Source organism: Lichenostomus cassidix, chromosome 10 (assembly GCF_008360975.1).
Source record: "Lichenostomus cassidix isolate B80296 chromosome 10, HeHo_3.0, whole genome shotgun sequence".
Lineage (NCBI taxonomy): Eukaryota > Metazoa > Chordata > Aves > Passeriformes > Meliphagidae > Lichenostomus > Lichenostomus cassidix.
The window spans coordinates 12,718,883-12,739,485 of record NC_139491.1 but is presented as its reverse complement, the minus strand read 5'-3'; the positions used below and the strand labels follow the sequence as shown (position 1 = coordinate 12,739,485).

Genomic DNA, 20,603 nt, shown 5'->3' with positions numbered 1-20,603 from the left:
GCCTTGGCTGGCAAAGGGAGGCTTCAACACTTTTCAAAAAGGAAAAAAAGTGTCAGCTGCTTTCCACTGAATCTTCAGCTGGAGAATATCTGGGGTAAATCTGACCAGTGTCTGCTTTTTAGTAAGCCACTTATGGCCACATCAACTAGTCACAGTTCTGACTTGTAACCAAGAGCAGGACAATTATAAAGGTGAAGTTTAAAGATAGTTACGGTTTTCACTGAATGGTGCTGATTGACGCCCACATGCTGGAGATACAGAGTTTGTTACAGACCTCAAGCTGAGTTGATATTCAAGAAATGAATTGGTGTTTTGCCAGTGATGCAAACTACTTCAGTGTTTGACTTGAAATGAATAACTTTATCTAATCCAAGCTCCACGTAGTTCCAAAAATACTTAGACTTGAAACAGCAGATTTTACTCTTCTAAAATTTTATTTCATCATCTAATTTTTTTGTATTTTTGACATCTGTTTCTGTCCTTCATAAGAGGCATTTTTATGCCAATTTTCTGTTGCTTTTAGCGTGGTTATTTTAGGCTTATCTTTTCATGTTCATGTTTTTGAACACAAAACAAGGCAGCTCTCTACTGTTTGTTTTGGGGGAGGAGAGGTTCAGTAGCTACTCAACAGGAAAGTGCCAGTGCACTTACATCAGCTTTTCTAGTACACATGAAATTTGCCAGTGATTTTTGTTACACATTTTAGCTCTTGCTGCATTTAGAGTAGACTATAGAGAATATGGTTACTTTTTAAAAGGCACAAAAAAGACAGAAATTTCTTAAATGTGTATGAGCCATGGAAAAAAAATTATGTGTTTGTTTAATGGCAATTCAGGATCAAGATTTAGTTTGAATGATTAACTAGCATCACAATAAAACCTTTAAAAACTGAAAATGGTTCCTCAAAACAAAAAATCCAACAACAATAAAAAGCTTTTTCAAGACTTAAAAATAGCTATTAATAGAAAGTTACTGTAATTTTTGTTTAAATATTGTGGGCAGTCTGGAAAAATTTAATTGTTTCTTATACGTAAATAATGCCATAGTGAGTGTGAGGCCAGTATTGCATTGTTGGTACAATTTAGCTTTTGCCAGCTTCCATGTGGATTAAAAGCAGTTCTGCAGTTCATGTTCCAGATATCTTGAGTGCTTTGACTTTAATTTTCTGTCTTGCCTGAAGAAGTTAAAACTATGTTGCCTTCCCTTTCTAGTAAGAGGAATGTAATAAAACTAAAGATGCACTTTTTTCAGCTGAATTCTATACTGGTAATTTGTGTGGTTGAGAGTTTAAAGTGAAGACAGTGTAAAGGAGCATAGAACTGGCCCCACCACCCACTGCTTTGTGGTTCAGGTAGTGATTTGTATTTTAAACATTTGTCAGGAGTTGTCCTGTCAGAGCTGTTGACTAACTATTCCTTTTTGCTTTGCTTTTCAAGGTGCCTCCTGAATTTTCACTATGTCTGATGGGGACTATGATTACCTCATAAAATTCCTAGCACTTGGTGATTCTGGAGTAGGAAAGACCAGCCTTCTTTACCAATATACAGATGGCAAATTTAATTCCAAATTCATCACAACGGTGGGCATTGACTTTCGGGAAAAGAGAGTGGTAAGTTTGTATAAAGAGTGTGCTGCTTGAAAATAGTGTCTATGTGTAGGCTTGCAATCAGTAGTTATTGTGTGGTTAATCTTGTGATGGGAAAGGCCTCATTTCACCTGGTTGTTTTTGGCATTGCTGTGTACAGACCCATTTGCCCAAAAGTTAAAGAGCTGATGCTAAGAAACCACTTCTTTCTGCTCAGCAGGTGTTTGTGAGTGTGTCTGCTCTGTGAGTTGTGCACACAGTACCTGGAGTGGCACTTTTACTGTTGAACTCCCTTCACAAGGAAGGACTGAACTGTTGTAAAATGTTTTTGCTGGGTGTTAACTGAGATGGCTACTAAACAAAGATGCAGTTTTTTAAAACATGGATGAAATGGGGTAGCATGGTATGTGCAGCTGTGCTGGCTTCCTAAGCAGTCACCACTAGCAGAGAAGAATTACAAAATATAATGTTGCTTTTTTTCAACCCCTGGATTGTTATTAAACTAAGCAAATGTACTTTTGATATGAAGCAGAGCACTAGATTGTGATAACTAATTGGATGCTGGTCCTTACTGCTCTGAGAAATGGAGTTGGCACAAGGTTTTTATTGTTATGTACAAGTGTTAAATATCTTTCATTGTAGCCTGATGATTTCCTGTGTCCAGAGATCTGGATGGTGTAATGGGCATTGTGCAGACTGGTTTGGGTGCATGACATGCACACCATAGTAGTTCAAGGACTAGATATCTCAGTTAAATGCCAAACTGGTCTCTTGAATAAGTAATTGTTCCTTTTGTGGGATTGTAAACATGGTGGTTTACTTGATCAGCATATTTGATAATTCAGGATAAGGTTTAGGCTTCAGAGCCTGAATATTATAGTATATAAACTTGCTGAATTTGTGGATCTCTGAAGATATGTTTGTAACTCTTGTAATCTTAGGTACAATGACATTTGAAGGTAAAGAAGATGACCTAACATGAAGTATTCTAAACAAGAAATGAATCTATTTTTATCTGATCCTTCCAAGACTAATAGATGCCCTTATTTATATTTTCATGCTGAGCAAACTCGTCAGCTTTTATTTTTATCATCCAATTTCTGCTTTACAGGCTGTGATCTGATAAGATCTACCCTCAGCAATTTTTCAGCGGTATTTTGGCAGCTAAGTGGAGATGTCATTATCTCTGAGTATATTCTGTTTGCTAATGAAGTTCTGCTAGTACAACAAATGCATTGCCAGATTGCATTGTTGCATTCTTGTATTTTATTTTGTACATGATATAAGGTAATAACAAAACCCCCAGAAAATCAAAATATTAAAATTAATCTTGTCTCATGACTGTAAATATTTGTCTGGAGTCCATAGTCTATTTGGTACTGGTTTTGCAGTTTCACTTTTACCCTTATTTTTAAATATTTAATTGGATGCCATATTAAAATGCCACTCATATTACTTTTGTCTTACAAAGCAGAGGATTGTAGTTGGGATCTGTGCATCAGCAGTTGCTGCATTTAATGACTTTAAATGTCAGTTATTTTGTGTTCTGTAGCAGCTGGACAGGTGACAGTCTTGCAAATTTATCTTTTATAGGTGTATAGACCCAATGGGCCAGATGGTGTTGGTGGCAGAGGACAGAGGATACATCTTCAGCTCTGGGACACTGCAGGGCAGGAAAGGTATGACTCAAGATGGCAACATGAGTTTATTTTTACCAGCAATGGAAAGTTTCATATGAATACCCATTAAACTATAGCTGTAATTTACAAGTGTGTAACACAAAAACTGTAATTCTTGCTTTTTAGTATTTTTTTTTCATAGTTAATGCATATACTTTTAAAGCTTTTAAAGTTCTCCTTAAGTTTCTGTAAATATGTTGAGGTCTTGGGAAAGACAGGTAAAATCATCTCAATGGATTCTTTTCTATTGGCCTGTCAAAAGACTAGCATCCTTGTGGTTGTTAGTTTTTAATTCAAGAACTGATGTGTATAGGGGATAAATTTTTGTTCAAAGTTAGAATTTCATTATTTTAATTTCTGAATCTTGCTCAAGGCATGCTTTATAGCAGAAGACTGTTTAAATCAGTCACACTCAAGTCTTCTTGACTCCTTAGGCCTTCATTAGGCCACAGTAATGTTAGCAATTTTTCTTAAACAGTCCCTGCCTCAGCAAAATAACTATGAATATTTCCTTCTGGTTAATTCAGTCTTAAGTTACCTCAGTTCTTCTATGACTGTATGCAATTTTGTTTTCAAAGTAACTTGTCAGATAAGCAAGCTAATTTCACTTTGCTGGTCTAGGTTTCGTAGCTTGACAACAGCTTTCTTCAGAGATGCCATGGGATTTCTTCTACTCTTTGATCTGACAAATGAGCAAAGCTTTCTGAATGTCAGGAACTGGATAAGTATGGGATTCTTTTTCCTTCCTTTCTTTGCATGAGGGGAGTGGGAGTTATGTTTGTAAATATGGAGTCTCACTGAGAAATAGAACTGAAAATACTGGTTTTTTACAGCTTTCTCAGTAAAAGATTATAAATGTTGCATTCATAAATGTAATAGCTGCTGGTGATGGCTTCTAGGGCTCACCTGAAATTCAGCTTTGCCTACTGAACTTGAATCTTAACCTATATAAAAGAAAGCTGAGCCAATGTCATATCCCTGGCTCTGGTGCTGTTCAGTAATTAAGTATGTGGAAAGCCTATGCAAAAGTACTTTGACTCACCTGAAGCTTTGTCAGCAAAACTTCATGGAAAGCAAATGTTACTAGGCTGGTATATCTAGGCAAAGGAGTTCCCAGACTGCATCATCCATCTGGAGAGGGAAGTAGATCCTTTCACTGTAGATGCTCTGTGAGTGTAACTCCTTGATCTGCAAATCCACAAGTTTCTGTGCTGACTTTGTCAGGCTTCTGTTCCCCTGGGTTTTTCACTGGGTATGTGACAGTGGAAGCCCATCTGCTCTCTGGCTCCTCAGTGCAACTGCAGAAGTCCTGTGAGCTAAGTGGGAACATGCTTGGTTTGTGGCAGTGTTCTTAGGGAGCTGTGAGTGTGGCAATGAGTTGTGACCCCTCTTCATGTTGGCGCTGCCAGGTCAGCTGCAAATGCATGCGTATTGTGAAAACCCAGACATTGTGTTATGTGGAAACAAGAGTGACCTGGAAGACCAAAGGATGGTGAAGGAAGAAGAGGCTAAGGAACTTGCAGAAAAATATGGGTAAGTGACTTTCTTCCAATTACCGCTGTGTTTAGAGCAGAATGAGATTTTCAGTAATGCTTTTTTCTATAAACTGAAAGGTTATTGTGAGAATAAGCATTTTAGAATGCTTAACTGGCTGGTATGATATCTTATTTTCTGTCTGAGATGAATATTTTCTGCATTACTTAAAAATAAATACTTAGTATTGCAATAATCTTGCACTGGAGATTGGTTAATCTGCTTTTCTTGACAGTAAACAGTAAATTTTCACAAACATTCTGGAAAAGAGATAGAATTTAGCTAGAGAGGCAAGTGAATAATGGGGTCAGTTCTTTGCTCTTGCCTGTGCTGAGGCATCTGCACTCTCACAGGCTCCCAGGGTTGAGTCAGACTGGTAGGAAGACACGGTAGCCTTGCCCTTCCCCTTCCTGGCATGCTCAGGTCATGTGTCTCTGAAGGAAGTATGTGAAATCTTTGTTCCTATCAGATATTAATTTGTACTTCTATACTCCTTTAACTCTTTCATGGGGCTCATCTTCAGATTACATTTGCATTTCATTGAGAATCAGAAACGCACTTCTGAAGGAAATTATCTGATGCATTTGTAGTATTCTAATTCACTTAGTGAAGCAGTTTTCTAGCACATGAACTGGATTCCTTCTCAACTGAAAACTTAAAAAGTTAAATGATGTGCTCCAACCAGTAATCTGTCTCCAGCCTGGAGGGATAGAGTAGAACTGCTCCAAAGAAAAGCACACAAGACAGGCATAGTGTGAACATGTAAACTGCCTTGTTCTGCAGGTCTTCTGCTGTGTCACAACGTTTGCTACCACACAGGCACAAATTAGCTTGCCTTGACCTCGAAGAATCATTGGAGGCAAATCAGAAGCAATCTTTTAGAAATCTTTTTAATTTCTATTAGACATAAATGGGTTTAGTGCAATAATACATTCTTACCTTTTCCTCTCTGTGAAAATGCTTGTTTGAAGTCCATGTCACACAGATAACAGCAAATGCATATGGTACTTTAATCAGCTGCTTGTGAAGGAGCAAAAAGTTTTAAATAGCAACAGATGGCATGTGGCCATATCTTAAATCTCTGTGCATGTGACTTCTGGAAATAATTTATGAAATATTTATCTTTGTGGCTGAAAATGCAGCTTAGTTCAGGAATAGTGAGCTAAAAGTCAAGGTTGTGGATCACATCCCATCTGTAGGCAGTTACAGAGTTCTCTGCCCTGTAGAGGTGAGACAGGATTGCTGCTAGCAGTCACTTCCTCCTGAGGGGAGGCAAGATAAATCCTACTGCAGTGAACAGTCTTCTGGTAACTGAAGTGTGAGATAGTGAACATCCCCTTCTGTGGAAAGGCCTTGTAGCGATATGTGATGTTCTTGAAACAGATTGCAAGGCACCTGCATAAAGACAGTAAGATACTTTCGGCCACTCATTAAGTCTTGCAAGTTAATTAAGAAATAGTTAAAATTCTGAAGTGATGGTATCAGTTTCCTGGGCAGTAACACAAATGTAGCTGCTGCAGCACCACGCTGTGGAGAGCACAAAGTGCAGACAGCCACAGTTACAGACCCACAGTGCAGCATCCTGATCCACAACAATAATAAAAACAAGCAAAGCATTTTAGAAATCAAGGTGTCAAACTTTTCTTGACAAAGACATAGGTGGTCTGAGCACTGAGATTTCTTTTTTTTATGTAAGAAAGTTTAGAGTTGTGGTATCAATAGAAGAAAGGCACCTTCTGTAGTAATGAGTACTTCACTGTGAGTCTTTACTGCCTTGCCTGCAGAGGAACGACCATAGCAGCATTCCTTCTCTTGCAATTACTTTGTATGTCCTTGTGTGCACAAGTGTTCTCCTTACTGATTTCTATGCACATCAGCTCTGGAGTCATTGTATCTCTTGCGGGGAATGGAGTTCAAAAAAACAGACCTTAGGAGCATAACTTTGGGAACTCATACTGACAAGTGCCTCTGTAAATTGTGGACTCTATTAAAACTTGCCCTTCTGCCCCACCTTCAGTCAGTTGTTTCAATAATTTCTTTTGCATTTCAGACCACTGAGCACTTAGTGTCTCTCTGCTATGGAGTAGCAGTGACAGTCTTAGTGTGATTTTTAAGTATGTGGCACTAATCCTGTACTTTTTTTTTCTCCCACGAGTGACAAATGTGTGATGTAAATTTATATTTTTTGTCTTCTGCAGAATACCATATTTTGAAACCAGTGCAGCAAATGGGAATAATGTAAGCAAAGCCATTGAAACTCTGCTTGACCTCATTATGAAGCGCATGGAACGGTGTGTGGATAAATCCTGGATCCCTGAAGGGGTGGTGCGCTCCAATGGGCACAGCTCTACAGAACAACTGAATGAGGAGCAAGAAAAAGGCAGATGTGGCTGTTAGCCCAGTTACAATTAACTTTAATGTGTATGATATAGTACAGTTGCAGCTTACCTGTTTAACTTTGGGACAAATCACTTTGTGTAGTTATTTAATGAGCTGTATGAATTCTTGATACTAATTTTTGTTTGCTTCCTCTCAAACAACATTAATCTTCACTTGCAAGGTATGCATTTTATTAGTGGTGGGACAGAGGTTTAATGTCGTGTAGCACTGGATGTTCCTCTAATTCTCTGTTTGGGAGGAAAGGAGAGGAAAGGAATTTTCATTACCAAATTCAGAAACATCTCTCTGTGGGCAGCCAGAAAGGGTAGACTTCTGAACTGAAGGGTTTTCAGTTGCCCTTGGAAGGCTCCATTAACTACACAGACTTGGCATTTAGAGTAGATATCAGGACAGCTCTTGGTGTCATTAACAGCAAGATTACCAATTTGGTTCTTGACTTTAAACAGAAACATTTAATCATTTCACCAATTAATAACAATCTTAAAGAGCACATCCTGTGTTTTCCACAAAAGCCTGTGAGTAGCTTTTCCTTGCTCTCCTAAACCATCCATTTTCAGTCATGAAAACCAAGGGGAAGCTATTCAATACAGAATAAAAAGCTCCAGAGAAGCACAGGAGTGTGCACATGGAGCACTTGGGGCATGTCATGTAATTGAACATGTAAACTACAACTGTACTATATAACATATATCCAATGCAGCCTGTGAGACCTCCTGACATCATATGAATTTCTAGAACATGCATATACATCAATTTCTATGTAAATGGAACAACTGTACATCTGTTATGTTTCTTTTATATTACTACTCATGTTTTAACAGGAATGTAGGGCAACATAGATGTCAGCAAAATTTCATCAGAGCTTTGCACTGAATTTGTTTTACCAAACACAGATTGAGAATGTTTCTTCAAATTTGGATTGAGAAATGAATGATTATTGTCTTCTGGTGAGATGCAACTAAGATGCTAGTCCTGTAGATCAGTGTTTCTATGAATTTATAATGCTCATTTTATTCTGCCAGCCTTTGTGTCCTGTACATCTTGGTTATCATATAGTCATTTATGGCTTGTTCATTTTCTTTAGGTTGTATTTTAAAAAGAATAGAGTTCCTTTTCTTTTTTTCCCCCTATGGATCACATAAACGTAATTTTTGGTTTCAGTGGATCATGTTACTCTAACCATTCTTATTTATTCATATGACCTAGGAAACAATCAGTATTTTTTGGGCTTTTGTCCAGACTGATTTATAAGATGTGCCTACCAAACTCTTTTCTACCCTGGCAGAGGTTGTATAATTGTAAGGTATTGCCAATTAAAGTCATAACATGCCAAATTGAGTCTTGTTACAGACCTTCCACAGCAGCTTGTTTACAGAACTCCAAAGCTATTGCTTCTTTAGAAATTATGTATTTATTTATTTAAATATTCTAACTACTGCAATTTCAGGCAAGTATTGATACCAGTTATGAACACGAATTGCAGCATAATAAATTTTTTGAAGGAAGGACCAAAAATGTTTCTAGAATAGGATCTAAGAAAAAAAAATTGATGTAGCTTCTGGTTATATTAATACAATAACAAGTATTAAAACTTGGTTATTAAAATATTTTACACTGTAATGCATTGTTCTTTAACAAACACAACATGTAAATATTAGATTTTTATCACAGCCTACACAGAATATTTTAAAAGTGCAATATAATTTGACTGCTCTAGGGCTAGGACAGAGATAAAAGCAATTTATATATGAGTATAGGGTTTTGGTTTTTCCTACTCCTCTTCTGAAATGCTTGTAGATCGGAGTTACTGTAGTTTAATTCAGAGTGCCTTTTGAAGTTACCATCACATCTCTGAGCAGTAGAGTAAGAAACTCTACTGTAAGACACAATACATTTCAATGTACTTCAGTGTCTGAATTTCTTTTAATGTAACCCTTTGCTCTTCAGAGGGTTGCAGTGGAACTTTGTCATGCATTAACTTTAAATGGGAGTTTTTGTGCTTATAGCTCCATCCAGTTCCTGAAAACTTTAAGGATTATTGCAACCAGCTATTGAGCTAAGTGACTACTGAAATAGTGTAAAAATATTTCCTTTTGAATACTTATGTTTAAATTGGATATTAAATATTAAATACTGAAACTGTCATATTTGTGTCATGCCTATTATTTGTAACTATTTACAAAGAAGATCTACATAAAATTGCTTTGATGTCAGCCTTTGAAATGTGCCGCAAGATTTATCTGTTTGAATTATTCTGTGACAAAACTTTTGTTCCCTTTTAAACTCTCATGAGAAATCACGGTAAATGTTTCTTGACAGTAAATTACACTGTTCTTACTAGACTAGTACTGGTTTTAGAATACAAAAAACCAAGAATTCTTATGTGATGAGAAATGGTTATTTCAAGAAAAGTTGTTTCCATTCAGTGTCACATGGGCACATTGATCTGTAACTGAACAAAGTTTCAGAAAAGACTTCCATTAACATGGATTGCCCCAGGATTTCTTCTTATAATATAAAATAGTTAAACATTCCTGATATGAACTTTGCCAGCACTGTTGAACTGAATTGTAATATTTCCTGTTGTCCCAGTTCAATGTCACTCTGTGTCCTTCTCCACTGTCTCTGCGTCTTGTGAGCTCTCTTAGTTAAATGTGTCCAAGGTCTGTGCTGTGGCTGAGATACTTCTTGGTGTCCCCTCTTGCACTGACCAAACCAGTCAGACGGGGCCTGGTGAGTCCTGGGTGATGCCAGGAGGAGCCCAGACCTGTAGAAGGCAATGGAGACATCAGTTCTGTGTGCACAAGACGTTCAGAATGTTGCTCATCTGAGCGTGCCGTGTGTTCAGAGCAAAGGGAATCAAACAATACATTTTGTAAACTATTGCTTCTGCAAAGGTAAGGAGCCTGATTTTTCAGAATAACTGCTTCCATCAAGAGCAGTGCCTATTAGCAGGTAGGTTATAATGTGCTGGAGGACACTGCTGCTATTCAGAGGTTCCTTGACAGGCAAGAGAATGAGCTGAACTAAGTTAAAAAGGGCAAGTGTGACTGCGTATTCCATCTGGGCTGGAATAACCCTATGCAGTAGTGCTAGCTGAAAAAACATTTTTCAGAAAAGGGGATGGGCATCCAGTTCCAAGGCAGGCTGACCAGAAGCCACAAGTGTGCTGCCATGGCAGAGAATGCCAGGTGTGTCCAGGGCTGCACTGGTCAAATGAAGGCAGCAGCTTGGGAAAGTCAATCTTTCCTTATCTTCAGTAATTATGACTGTCTGGAGTTCTGTGCCCAGTTTTGGACACCTCAGTAGAAGACAGACATTGACAGATTGGAATGAGTCCAGCAGATGCTACCAAGACCAGAGGGCTAGAGCACAAGGGGTAGGAAGAGAAAGACAGTCTGCTCAGCTTTAAGCTGAGGGAGACCTTTCTGCTATCTTCAACTATCTAATGGGAGGTGGAGCCAGACCCATCTCAGAGAGCACAGGGTGAGGAAAGAGACAAGAAAGAAATCTCTAGAAAAATAACATTAAATAGTAGGAAAAGATTGTCACCATACAAGTGGTCAGAAATTGGAACAGGAGCTCAGGAAGGTTATGGAATCTCCATCCTTGAAGACATTAAATTGCATGTAGTCCTGAGCCTGCTATTAATTCTGTTGTGAGCAGGGCTTTGCTCTAGATGACCTCTAGAAGCATTTTCCACCCAACATGATCATTTGTCTCTGGACCTGATCCTACAAGTTCATTTGCCTGACAGTTGTTCATTTTCTCATGACTGTATGACAGTTCTTCTGTTAGGAAACTTGTACAAATATGTAAATTCTTGCAGATCAGAGCTCTGCTATGAGTTAAAGGTATTGAGTTGAGATGTTTGGTGAAACAGTTCTAGCTGTAGTAATCTTTGTCAAAAACAAATGAGCCACTTGGTTTGCTGCAAAAATCTCTTCTTCCAGCAAGGCTGTTTTTCAGCTGGATGCCTAATTCTGTCTGTGAATAACTGTTAGTGGAGTAGAAGTACATATTGGTTTTTTATAATTAATCTGGATTCTGTCACCAGCAACCTTCCATCTATATTGCCTTTTAGTCAGGAACAAGCACTTTAAATCTACAACAGAGTAGCTTGTAGAGGAGATTAGTGCTTTGATGTGAAACAAGGAGATGGGGGCTGAAAACCTAATGATAAATGCTTGTATTATCACTGTGCACTCACATCCTATCTGTCTGCTGGAGGTATTGGTGACAGTCTGTAATTCAAAGTGTTTAAATTGTAGAAGCCACCAAAGACTTCACAACACAGTGCTCTGCCAGGAAAAAGCTGTCTTCAGTGAAATAAATACAGCCCATGGGGAAAAAAAGATTGCATAGGCAGGAAACTCAAAGTAATCAAACTGAAAAAGGAGAACAGCCCTGGACTGAAGCAAACTTGTTTACTATTTGCTTTTGCCTCTAGCTGTAAACTTGTTATCTTCATAGCTTCGCTCATAAAATTGCATTGTGTGTCTTTAGTATTTCCTCTTATCAGGTGGGTTGCCATCCTCTGTCTCAGCCACAGAGCCTCTCTGGCTGCAGTGTGAGAGTCATGAGCTGCTGTACAGTCCTGTGCTCCTGCAGCAGATGTGGCCGAGGTCTGCTTTTCAGAAAGATTGGAGACAGCCTCTGTGCTGATAAGGTAAGTGATTCCATTGTGCTAAAGCCATTTTTCTTTCTTCCTCTGGTGTTTCTTAATACAGCACCAAGCTGACAGCCTTTCTTTTGTTCCAGAAACTAGAAAGCAAGAACTGCAGTAGAGGCAGATGAAATTCAACACACACATTTTTCACCAGGTACTCAGGGAGTTAACTTCTTTTAAATGGAGAAGCAGGAATTGTGGTGGTAAACTTATGTGGTGGGGAATATTTCAGGGCTGGGCCAGCATCCCAAAATTGAAGAACAGGGAGAAGACTTCTCCAATTCCAAACAATTTGTAAGGTACAAGGCCTAGGATTTGGGTCCTTTCACAATAAACAGGTAACTGTAGGATAAGGAACAGAAATAATCGGTACCTGTAAGGTGTGCAGAACCATTGATTTTAGACAGGACTTCAACTTTTGCTTACAAGACTTGGATTTTACAGATGCGAAAAGGGCACAGAAAGTGCTGCTTGGGTTTGACTTAACAACGGATGTCCAAGTCCCTTTCATTCCGCTGGGCTCCTGTGTCTCCTGATGCCGGTGCCGATGCATTCCGTTCAGCTGCACTGTTTCTCCCCTCCGATCACTGTTTCTCTGACCAACACCAGACAAGGCCTCGGGGGGCCGGCGCTGCGGGGCGGTGCGCGGCGGGGCCGGCAGGGGGCGCGGTGGCGCTCGGGCAGCCCGGCCCGCCCCGCGCCGCCGCGTCCGCTCAGCTGGGCCGCGCTTCCGCCCGCGCTTCCGCCCGCGCCGCCGCCATGCGCATCGAGAAGTGCTACTTCTGCTCGGGGCCCATCTACCCGGGCCACGGCGTCATGTTCGTGCGCAACGACTGCAAGGTACCGCCCGCCCGCACCGCCTGCGCTGTCCCCGCGGGGCCCGCGGCCGCTCCCCGCGCAGCCCCGGCCCGTGCCGGGGGTTGGCTGCCCTCGGCCGCGCCTCACGCGGCGCTCACAGCCGCACCGTGTCCCGGCCGGGGCTCGGCCTGTGCCGGCCTGTGCCGGGCTGTGCCGGGCTGTCCTAGGCTCGCACCGCTGCCGGGCTGTGCCGGGCTCGCACCGCTGCCGGGCTGTGCCGGGCTCGCACCGCTGCCGGGCTGTGCCGGGCTGTGCCGGGCTGTGCCGGGCTGTCCTAGGCTCGCACCGCTGCCGGCGGTCAGCACGGGCTCCGCCGGGCTCCGCACGCTCCGCGCGGGAGCCTGAGATGAGCGCAGCTGGTCAGAGCACGGTGCTAGGAGCACCGAGGTTGTGGGTTCGAGCCCTGTGCGGGCCGTTTGTTAAAGGGCTGGACTCAGTAATCCTCGTAGGTCCGTTCCAATTCAGACTAATTTGTGAATCTGTGAAGTTCCTATGGTAGTGATATTGACAAACAAGGACCTGGAGAGATGCGGTAATTTGGCAGCTGCTGTGGCCGTCAGCAAGAGTGGGGGCTGAATTATTTGTTTTCAGTTTTTAGTAAGAAATGATACACTCGGCAGAGCAACACAGACTCCTCATTCTTTAATTTCGCGCTGTTGGCTTCCGGCGGCAGCAGGTGGGCGCAGGGCTCAGAGCAGTGCGGCTGCACACCCCGCGCTGATGCTCGCTGTCGCTCGGGGCTCTGCGGGGAGCTGTGACCCGCTATGGGATGTGACTCACCCGGCCGAGGCTGTCACAGCAACACGGGCATGGCACTGGGGGCACTGCGCCGTGCTGACAGCTCTGTACACAGCATGCTGGGTGCAGTTTCCCAGCCTCTGCCGCGCTCCGTGTCGTTCCTGCGGGGCGTTGCAGACCCCGGAGTGAAGTGAACCTTGCGCAAATCGCTTCCTTCCTCGCATGAGTCACAGCTCCGGGGGCTCGGGGGCTGTGCAGTGACACGGCTCTGTGCTCCGAACGGCCACAAGGTGTGTGCTTTGAGACAGCAGAGCGCAGAGCACCTTTGCTGTGAAAAGGCAAAATACAATGGCAGGTGGGCCCGCGTTGAGCTGAAAAGACCTGGTAGAACAGTGTAAAAAAAAAACCCATAGTTTGAAGATGATTGCCTTCATTCAAAGTTTCGTATTTTCTCTTAATTTTCTTTAGAATTGACTATCAGATGGGAAGGAGAATATGGTTGTAGAAAAACAGGGTTTTGAAAACCTCACAAATGACATGAAATTCTGACTGTTCTTAAGTGGAGCACATAGATTTCTGTAAAATGTGTAGAAAAACAGGGAAAAAAGGAAAAGGCCAGTTAAAAGCATTTTGGCATATGCTTTAATAGCTTCCAGTAAATTCAGTCCAGGACTTAACTAATGTGCTTAGGACTCCTGCAAGGTAATCTTTGGGGCTTAAGGCTGCATCCCTGAAAATAGATGTTTTTGCCTGTGTGTGTTGCATTCAATATGAGAGGTGTGAGGATTTTTTGTTGTTCTCAGGATGGTACTGTATCTAAAAAGTGCTGGCAGCTATAGAAAATTGTTTATTCATACTACAGGTTTGGTTTTATGGTTATTCTTTCAGATGACAATTCTCACAAGTCAGGTATATTTTTATTTATAATCAGCTTAGTTGTAACTACTTGTGCTTATCCCAGGCAGCTGTGAAAATTACTTTATAATGAAACAACAGTATTAGTGCTTGAAATTATTTTTGTTAATAGCTATATTTTCTATAAAAATACCAGCATTTGAAAGATGAATGTAATTTCTAAGGAGCAGTATTGTTAGAGTAACCTCAGTATTTGATATCACACTTAGAGTGGGGCACGAATAGCATGATTTGACTAATTTTTTTATTACCCTCTTCTTCTTTAAGATATTTAGATTCTGCAAATCAAAATGCCACAGAAACTTTAAAAAGAAGCGAAATCCCAGAAAGATGAGATGGACTAAAGCATTCCGTAAAGCAGCTGGCAAAGAACTGACAGTGGTAAGAAGCTGAACTGGTTCTTCTTCACATTAGCACACTAAAATGGCTCTTCCCATGGCAGACAGGCTGTGTTAGGTGGCCTAAAGCATTGTCATTTAATGAGATGAGCTTGAAAAACGAGGGATTGTGGAAGAAAATGTGAGACTATTTTCAGAGGGAGCTATTCATTCAGCTTGATTAAAACCTGGATCCAGAGTGTCAGGTGTCTGTGTTGGTAACACGTGGTGGCTCCCAAGTCCAAGGCATTTTTTCCCACCAATGAATCTTTTATTCTCTGTACATCTACAATTGGTAGTTGTGCTTCTGCACAGTCAAATAATTGGCGTTACCAGAAGGAAGTCTCTCTGTCTAGACCCCTAAAAGAGTTACCTGTGAAGTCTCTTCAGAGCTTACAATGTGTGGGAAAAGTCTTTGCATAGATAAGAACATTTGAAAAACAGCATGAGACCTTAAATGCCATTTCAAAACAAAGTTGCTTCAGTGGTAAAAGCATTAAACATTCACATTTGGTGGGACAGTCCTTAAATAATTTAAGAATTACTGTGACTTAATTACCTAGTTTTTTACAGAATATTAAAAATTTAGTAAACATTTTGACACAGTGATTTACTGCCTTCTGTGGATCTTTCAAGGGAAAGAATGTGGTTTTATTTTTTAATGTGACTCTGAAAAGCCATGATTAATTAGCGTCTTCAGTAATTGTGTTTTTTGCTTGCAAGTTGTTTCTGGCTATATTGAATTACATTTTTGAAAATAACTGACTTGAAAATTCCTTTATACGTGTCTAAATAGGTGATGTATGTTTCAATTTTGAGATACAAAATGTATTTTAAGAATAAAACCAATATATGAACTTAGTGCTGTGTAACTTAGCTTTACCTCAACCTCAACAAAGAACCTTTGGGCACAGAGAAGTCCTCAGATAAAACTGATATAAAGCTAAGCATACCTAGCAAACAAAAAGGATCAGGAAAGTGTTTTTTCATCTTCAGTCATGGGGATGAGGGGACATGATTGGGAGATGGTGGCTGCCCCAAATGCCACAGTGTCATCAATTGAAATATTTAATCATTTCAGGTTACATTGTTTCAATATTCTTAAAATGATAGTGGTTGGTTTTTTTTGTTTTTAACCATTTCAAAATTACAGGCTGTTGAGTAGAACTTACTTGTCCTTCAATAAATGCTGTCAACTCTACAGGTTTTCAATTTCACCTTCCACCTGTCTAATCTACTGTATTTCCTATTCCACCTGGGTTTTCTCTGTTCCTTTTCATCTTGCTAAATAGAAAATAGCTGAGGAAGATGTTGTGGTAAATAGCTCCCTTCAGACAAATCACTGTGGCTCCTGACACTTTGAGGTCAAACACTCCACTTGATTTCCTTGTAGTAGTTATCTCTAATGATTGTTCAAATCTGGGAACTGAGCTTCTGAAAGAGGGGAAAAATCCCATAAAATACAAAGTTCTATGAGTGAGTGCTATAGTAACAATGTATTGATCTAAATATGCTCTGCATAGAGTTTATGTTTACTTTTTCTTAATACAGGATAATTCATTTGAATTTGAAAAACGTAGGAATGAACCAGTGAAATACCAGAGAGAATTGTGGAACAAGACTGGTGAGTCATTATAGAAAGAAAGCAATAGATGAATTTTTTACTTACCATGACTGTGTTTTCAAAAAACTTCTTGGAGTCTTGACAGCTTGTAGTGATTGTGTTTCAAATTACTGGAATCATGACCAAATTCTTAGCGTGTGGAGGAGGTTGGAGATGTAAACAGGTGTGGAGTTTCACTTGATGTTTTTTTCAGAAACTGGTTAGAAAATGAGGACCAGAAGGCCTTTATTTTGAATCATTGTCTTCAAAACCCCTTAGTGGTTTTCCAGCATTTTAAGAGGCTCCCAGTGTAAGCCTTTTACACTGATGCAGCTGTTCTTATGTTTGTGATCATTCCACTTAATTTTGTTTCATGGAATCAATAGCTATAAAATGGGAGAGCTGCTTATATTGTGAGTGAATGCCACAAAGGGGAAGGTGTTACTTGCATCTGTTTTCCAGTAGAGTATTTTGTAGTGATGGTTAACTGTTGAAATTATGTGTAGGCACAAAAGTGAAAGCATAAATAAACTGTCAAATACAAGTCATCATAGTTGCTACACAGAATATTCCCTTATACTGCTCTTTAAAGAAGGAATAGCTTCCTCTATATAGTGCAAGAGTTGCCTGTGGTATTTAGGTATTACAGAGTACTGCTAGAGTTGCTTTGTAAAAATAGCATGGATTTTCTGCTGTGGGGATTTAAGCACATTTAAAACAACATCTTCTTTATTTCAGTGGATGCAATGAAGAGAGTGGAGGAAATAAAGCAAAAACGCCAAGCCAGATTTATTATGAACAGGTGAGAGTTATGTGTGTGGTGGGAGCCCTTGGATATCTACATTAGACAGCCTTGCCAGAAATGGGATGATGAGGTTTTAAAGGGTTATTTGCTTTGTGTATACACAGTCATTCAAGTGATGGGGAAAATAGTTTGGGTGGGCTCTACTCTGTGTTACTGACTGTCCAAGGAAATGTAGCTTTTGGACACTCAAGGATCATAGTTGTAATGTAGTAGTAGTTTGTCTTAAATTCAAAAAAAATTCTGATTGGAGTTGGTACAGTACTGCATTTTTTGGGTGGTTTTGTATCCAGTATTTTATTGAATTGGTGTTCAAATACTTCTTGCTTTTATTTCCTCATAATCATAGTTATTTACTGCCTATATATACCTTTAGTGAGAGATACCATGAATTAAAATGAAAACATGCCTCTCTTTGAAGGTAATTAAATCTAATTTTCCCCTTTCCCAGATTAAAGAAGAGCAAAGAGTTGCAGAAGGCAGAAGACATCAAAGAAGTCAAACAGAATATCCACCTTCTTCGTGCTCCCCATGCAGGTAAGAACTTGCTTTACTGGTTTGCCTACACAGTTTTAAGATGAATGACTCATTCTACAGATCAATAATTCTGTACATTTGTCTTAAAATTAATTTGTCTGTTGAATATGGAGAATAGTTCTGCCACTAAATCTAAGCAGTGTCTTTGTTCTGAATCAAACATACTTTTTCATTTATCTAGTCCTGCATTCATCCTTTTTCTTCCTTATTTTAAGTGTTTTAAATTGAACTCAATACCAGGTGCTCCATGAACTGCATGTTTGTTAACCAATACATGTTTGACTGCATTTTGGATTTTACATGTAAACAGCATCAGCTTTTCTGCTAAAACAGTTTTTCAGTAGTATTGGGAGGTGATGAAGGGTAGCAGTAAATACCTTTGAGCTTGATGGGTTTGCTCATAAACAATTCTTCAAGCAATATATTTAGGCTGTTTCACCGAGAATAGACACACAAACTGTTCAAAGAAAAAGTTATTTGGGTTTAGAGAAACACATTGAATTTGATTTTTTTTTCTTTTTGAAGGCACACCAAAACAGCTGGAGGACAAAATGGTACAGAAGCTACAAGAGGAAGTGCCTATGGAAGAAGATTCTTAAAGTGCTTTTATTTTCTATTTTTATCATTTCTGCAGTTAACAGTTCTTTACTGCCTCACCTGACATTATTCAGAAATGTGCTTACAGTTGAAGAAAAATGCATTTTAATGACTAGTGGTCATTTACAATTTGAATTAATTTCTTAATGAAAAATAATAAGATGGGTACTGGTTTGGGCAGTGCTCAAAATTCTGCAATGTGAGAAAACCTTGTCAGCAGGATGGAGAATGAGGCATTATTGTTTGAGATACCATGTGCTCCTTGGAAAGTTGCACTTTTTCTGGGTAACTTTTCCATGGTAATTCAAATAATTAAATAATAAAAGATGCTGGCCGTGAGATTTTCTTACTTTGTCTGTTGTTTTTTCATAGTGGTAAAAGCAGATAAAATTCTGTCTTAATGATTACAGGGTGGGGCAGGATGTATTATTTTTCATCAGTCCAGTGTGGTCCAGACTTACTGTCATTCTTGTCCTTAGAAAAATTTTTCAGTTTGAAGAATACAGTGTTGGTTTTATGCCTTTTTACAGTCAGCTACCCCAGAATTCCATTGCAGTTGGCTCCTGGCAAAACTAACATTGATGCAGGACCTAGGTTTGGAAAATAATAATGGTGATATCACCCGGTTTGGAGTTAGACCTGCCATCATCCTCACCTACCAAAATTCAAATCTAATGTGTAATCAGGCAGACTGAAATGCTCAATAAATCACACTTGAGGCTGTGATTACCTGACACCCAGAGTGATTTTGATGGAAAAGATGCTGCTAAATTGCCAGTATTTGCATGTTGTGGTGGTATTTATTCAGCGTGTCATCACTGAGATAAATATTGTTTTAAACTGTCAGCAGTTTATCTGCACCAGTGTGATCAAAGAAAGCTTTCAAAGGAATTTATTGTATTTGCTTTCTTGTCACGCTAGTAATCATCAAAAATAATAATTTTGAGTTCTATTCCAAACTTGGATTTGTACTATAGCAAGCACTGGAAAACATCTGCCACCCACACGTGTATTGTGTTGTTCAGAGAAGAGTCATATTTGAACTTACGTAAGGGGCGATGGGGAGTGTGTGACATAAACAGACATTGTACTCAGATTTTATCTCAATTTATGGATTATATTCAGATATTTAGAAAATGATGTATTTCAGTGAGCATTCTAGTTATAAAAATATAATTCCTTAATTTAATGAAATTAAAATTTTGCAATCATTTAAAATGTGCTGTTAAGGTGATGGCTGATAAGCATTTTACATGTCCAATATTAGTATTTCGCCTGTAAACTGTAATATAAACACCATCTGAAAAGCATATGGGGAGTTGGCCAGGAAGCATATGTCAGTGGGGTGAAGTCACTAAGATGGTACAGTATAAATACAGTGCATATGTGCCAATGTACACCAAGATGCTTGGGCTTGTTGAGGGAGATGTTCACAGCATGTTAATTTGTATAGCCCCACATAAACACACTAATTGACATTTCAGCTCAAGAAATGTGAGTTTTTGTGGATGGATGGCCTGTTCTGTTATAGTATTTGATGTCCTTAATTCTTGAAGTGGGATCTAAAAATCTTATTGCATACAATTTTTTTTATTTACTGAATTTTAAAGATAAGATGTTCACTGAGTGCCAAGTTTTATTTTCTCCAAAAATAGTAAAATAGATCTGTGCAAAGCAGAGAAAGGTGATGAACCCCATTGAATGTTACTGTATTTATGTACACTATTTTACTTCATTTGAGTTTATTTAACATTAAATAACTTACATAACATAACTGTAGTTCTGTCCACCTATCTTTGAGTGAACTGCAATAATTAAATTATTTGTGTGCTGTATAGAAGTGTATCTGTAGGATTGTTAACCCTTTCCTATGAAGGTTTGTAAGTGCAGTTGTGCAGCAGCTGAACAGAGCCATTTGGGGAGTACACTACAACCATAAATCCTAAGCACTGCTAGTTTTATGAGTTGCTCAACCTGTGTGCCTCTACTGGTACAATCACAAGCAAGGGCTTTGGACATTAATACTGAGTTATCTGTCTGCCAGATGTGCCATTTCTCTGGGAAGCAGAGACTTGCAGCCTGCTGTGTGTACCTTGTTGTATGTAGGAGGTAGTTGAGTTTAAAAAATATGTGAGCAACATGCTTACAGCACCTGTTCAGAAGGTGCCCTTGTGCTTTTTTTCTCTTTTTTAATTTAATTGCTATGGCTTTTCTGTCAACTGGAGCATGTGGTGAGGGGGAAGAGCTGCAGCTGAGAAACAACATGGGGCTGGTGATCATCCTGCACATCTCTGCATAACCCACTGCATG

At 39.6% G+C, this 20,603-nt stretch overlaps 2 protein-coding genes and 1 long non-coding RNA gene across 7 annotated transcripts in view; 2 read left to right on the top strand and 1 right to left on the bottom strand.

Annotated features, from left to right (window-relative positions):
• RAB27A (RAB27A, member RAS oncogene family) overlaps positions 1–9,342 on the top strand; it is a 32,153-nt gene extending 22,811 nt beyond the window's left edge. For all 5 annotated transcript variants that reach the window (XM_085070692.1, XM_085070690.1, XM_085070689.1 and 2 more), the window contains 5 exons: positions 1,437–1,609; positions 3,179–3,264; positions 3,886–3,989; positions 4,674–4,797; positions 6,996–9,342. In XM_085070692.1, coding sequence (XP_084926818.1) covers positions 1,457–1,609; positions 3,179–3,264; positions 3,886–3,989; positions 4,674–4,797; positions 6,996–7,194 — 666 coding nt within the window. In that variant the 5' untranslated portion in view covers positions 1,437–1,456 and the 3' untranslated portion in view covers positions 7,195–9,342. The remainder of the gene's footprint in view (positions 1–1,436; positions 1,610–3,178; positions 3,265–3,885; positions 3,990–4,673; positions 4,798–6,995) is intronic.
• LOC146432759 (uncharacterized) lies at positions 8,888–12,433 on the bottom strand. The gene is made up of 2 exons (XR_014854317.1): positions 11,408–12,433; positions 8,888–9,964 (listed from the first exon to the last, which is right to left on the bottom strand). It is a non-coding gene; the product is annotated as an uncharacterized LOC146432759 (long non-coding RNA).
• Positions 12,434–12,550: 117 nt separating this feature from the next.
• RSL24D1 (ribosomal L24 domain containing 1) lies at positions 12,551–18,632 on the top strand. Its single transcript, XM_085070694.1, has 6 exons — positions 12,551–12,706; positions 14,645–14,758; positions 16,306–16,378; positions 17,096–17,159; positions 17,611–17,696; positions 18,222–18,632. Exons 1-6 carry the CDS (start codon positions 12,626–12,628, stop codon positions 18,293–18,295), a joined length of 492 nt encoding a protein of 163 aa, XP_084926820.1. The 5' UTR covers positions 12,551–12,625; the 3' UTR covers positions 18,296–18,632.
• Positions 18,633–20,603: the final 1,971 nt, after the last annotated feature.

What these genes read in the sequence shown, in the direction of transcription:
- RSL24D1 (XM_085070694.1), top strand. Translation starts at nt 12,626, where the DNA reads ATGCGCATCGAGAAGTGCTACTTCTGCTCGGGGCCCATCTACCCGGGC. An exon ending in CTGGCAAAGAACTGACAGTG is followed by an intron (nt 14,759 to 16,305) that starts GTAAGAAGCTGA and finishes TTCTTAATACAG; the next exon opens with GATAATTCATTTGAATTTGA. An exon ending in GCCAGATTTATTATGAACAG is followed by an intron (nt 17,160 to 17,610) that starts GTGAGAGTTATG and finishes CCCCTTTCCCAG; the next exon opens with ATTAAAGAAGAGCAAAGAGT.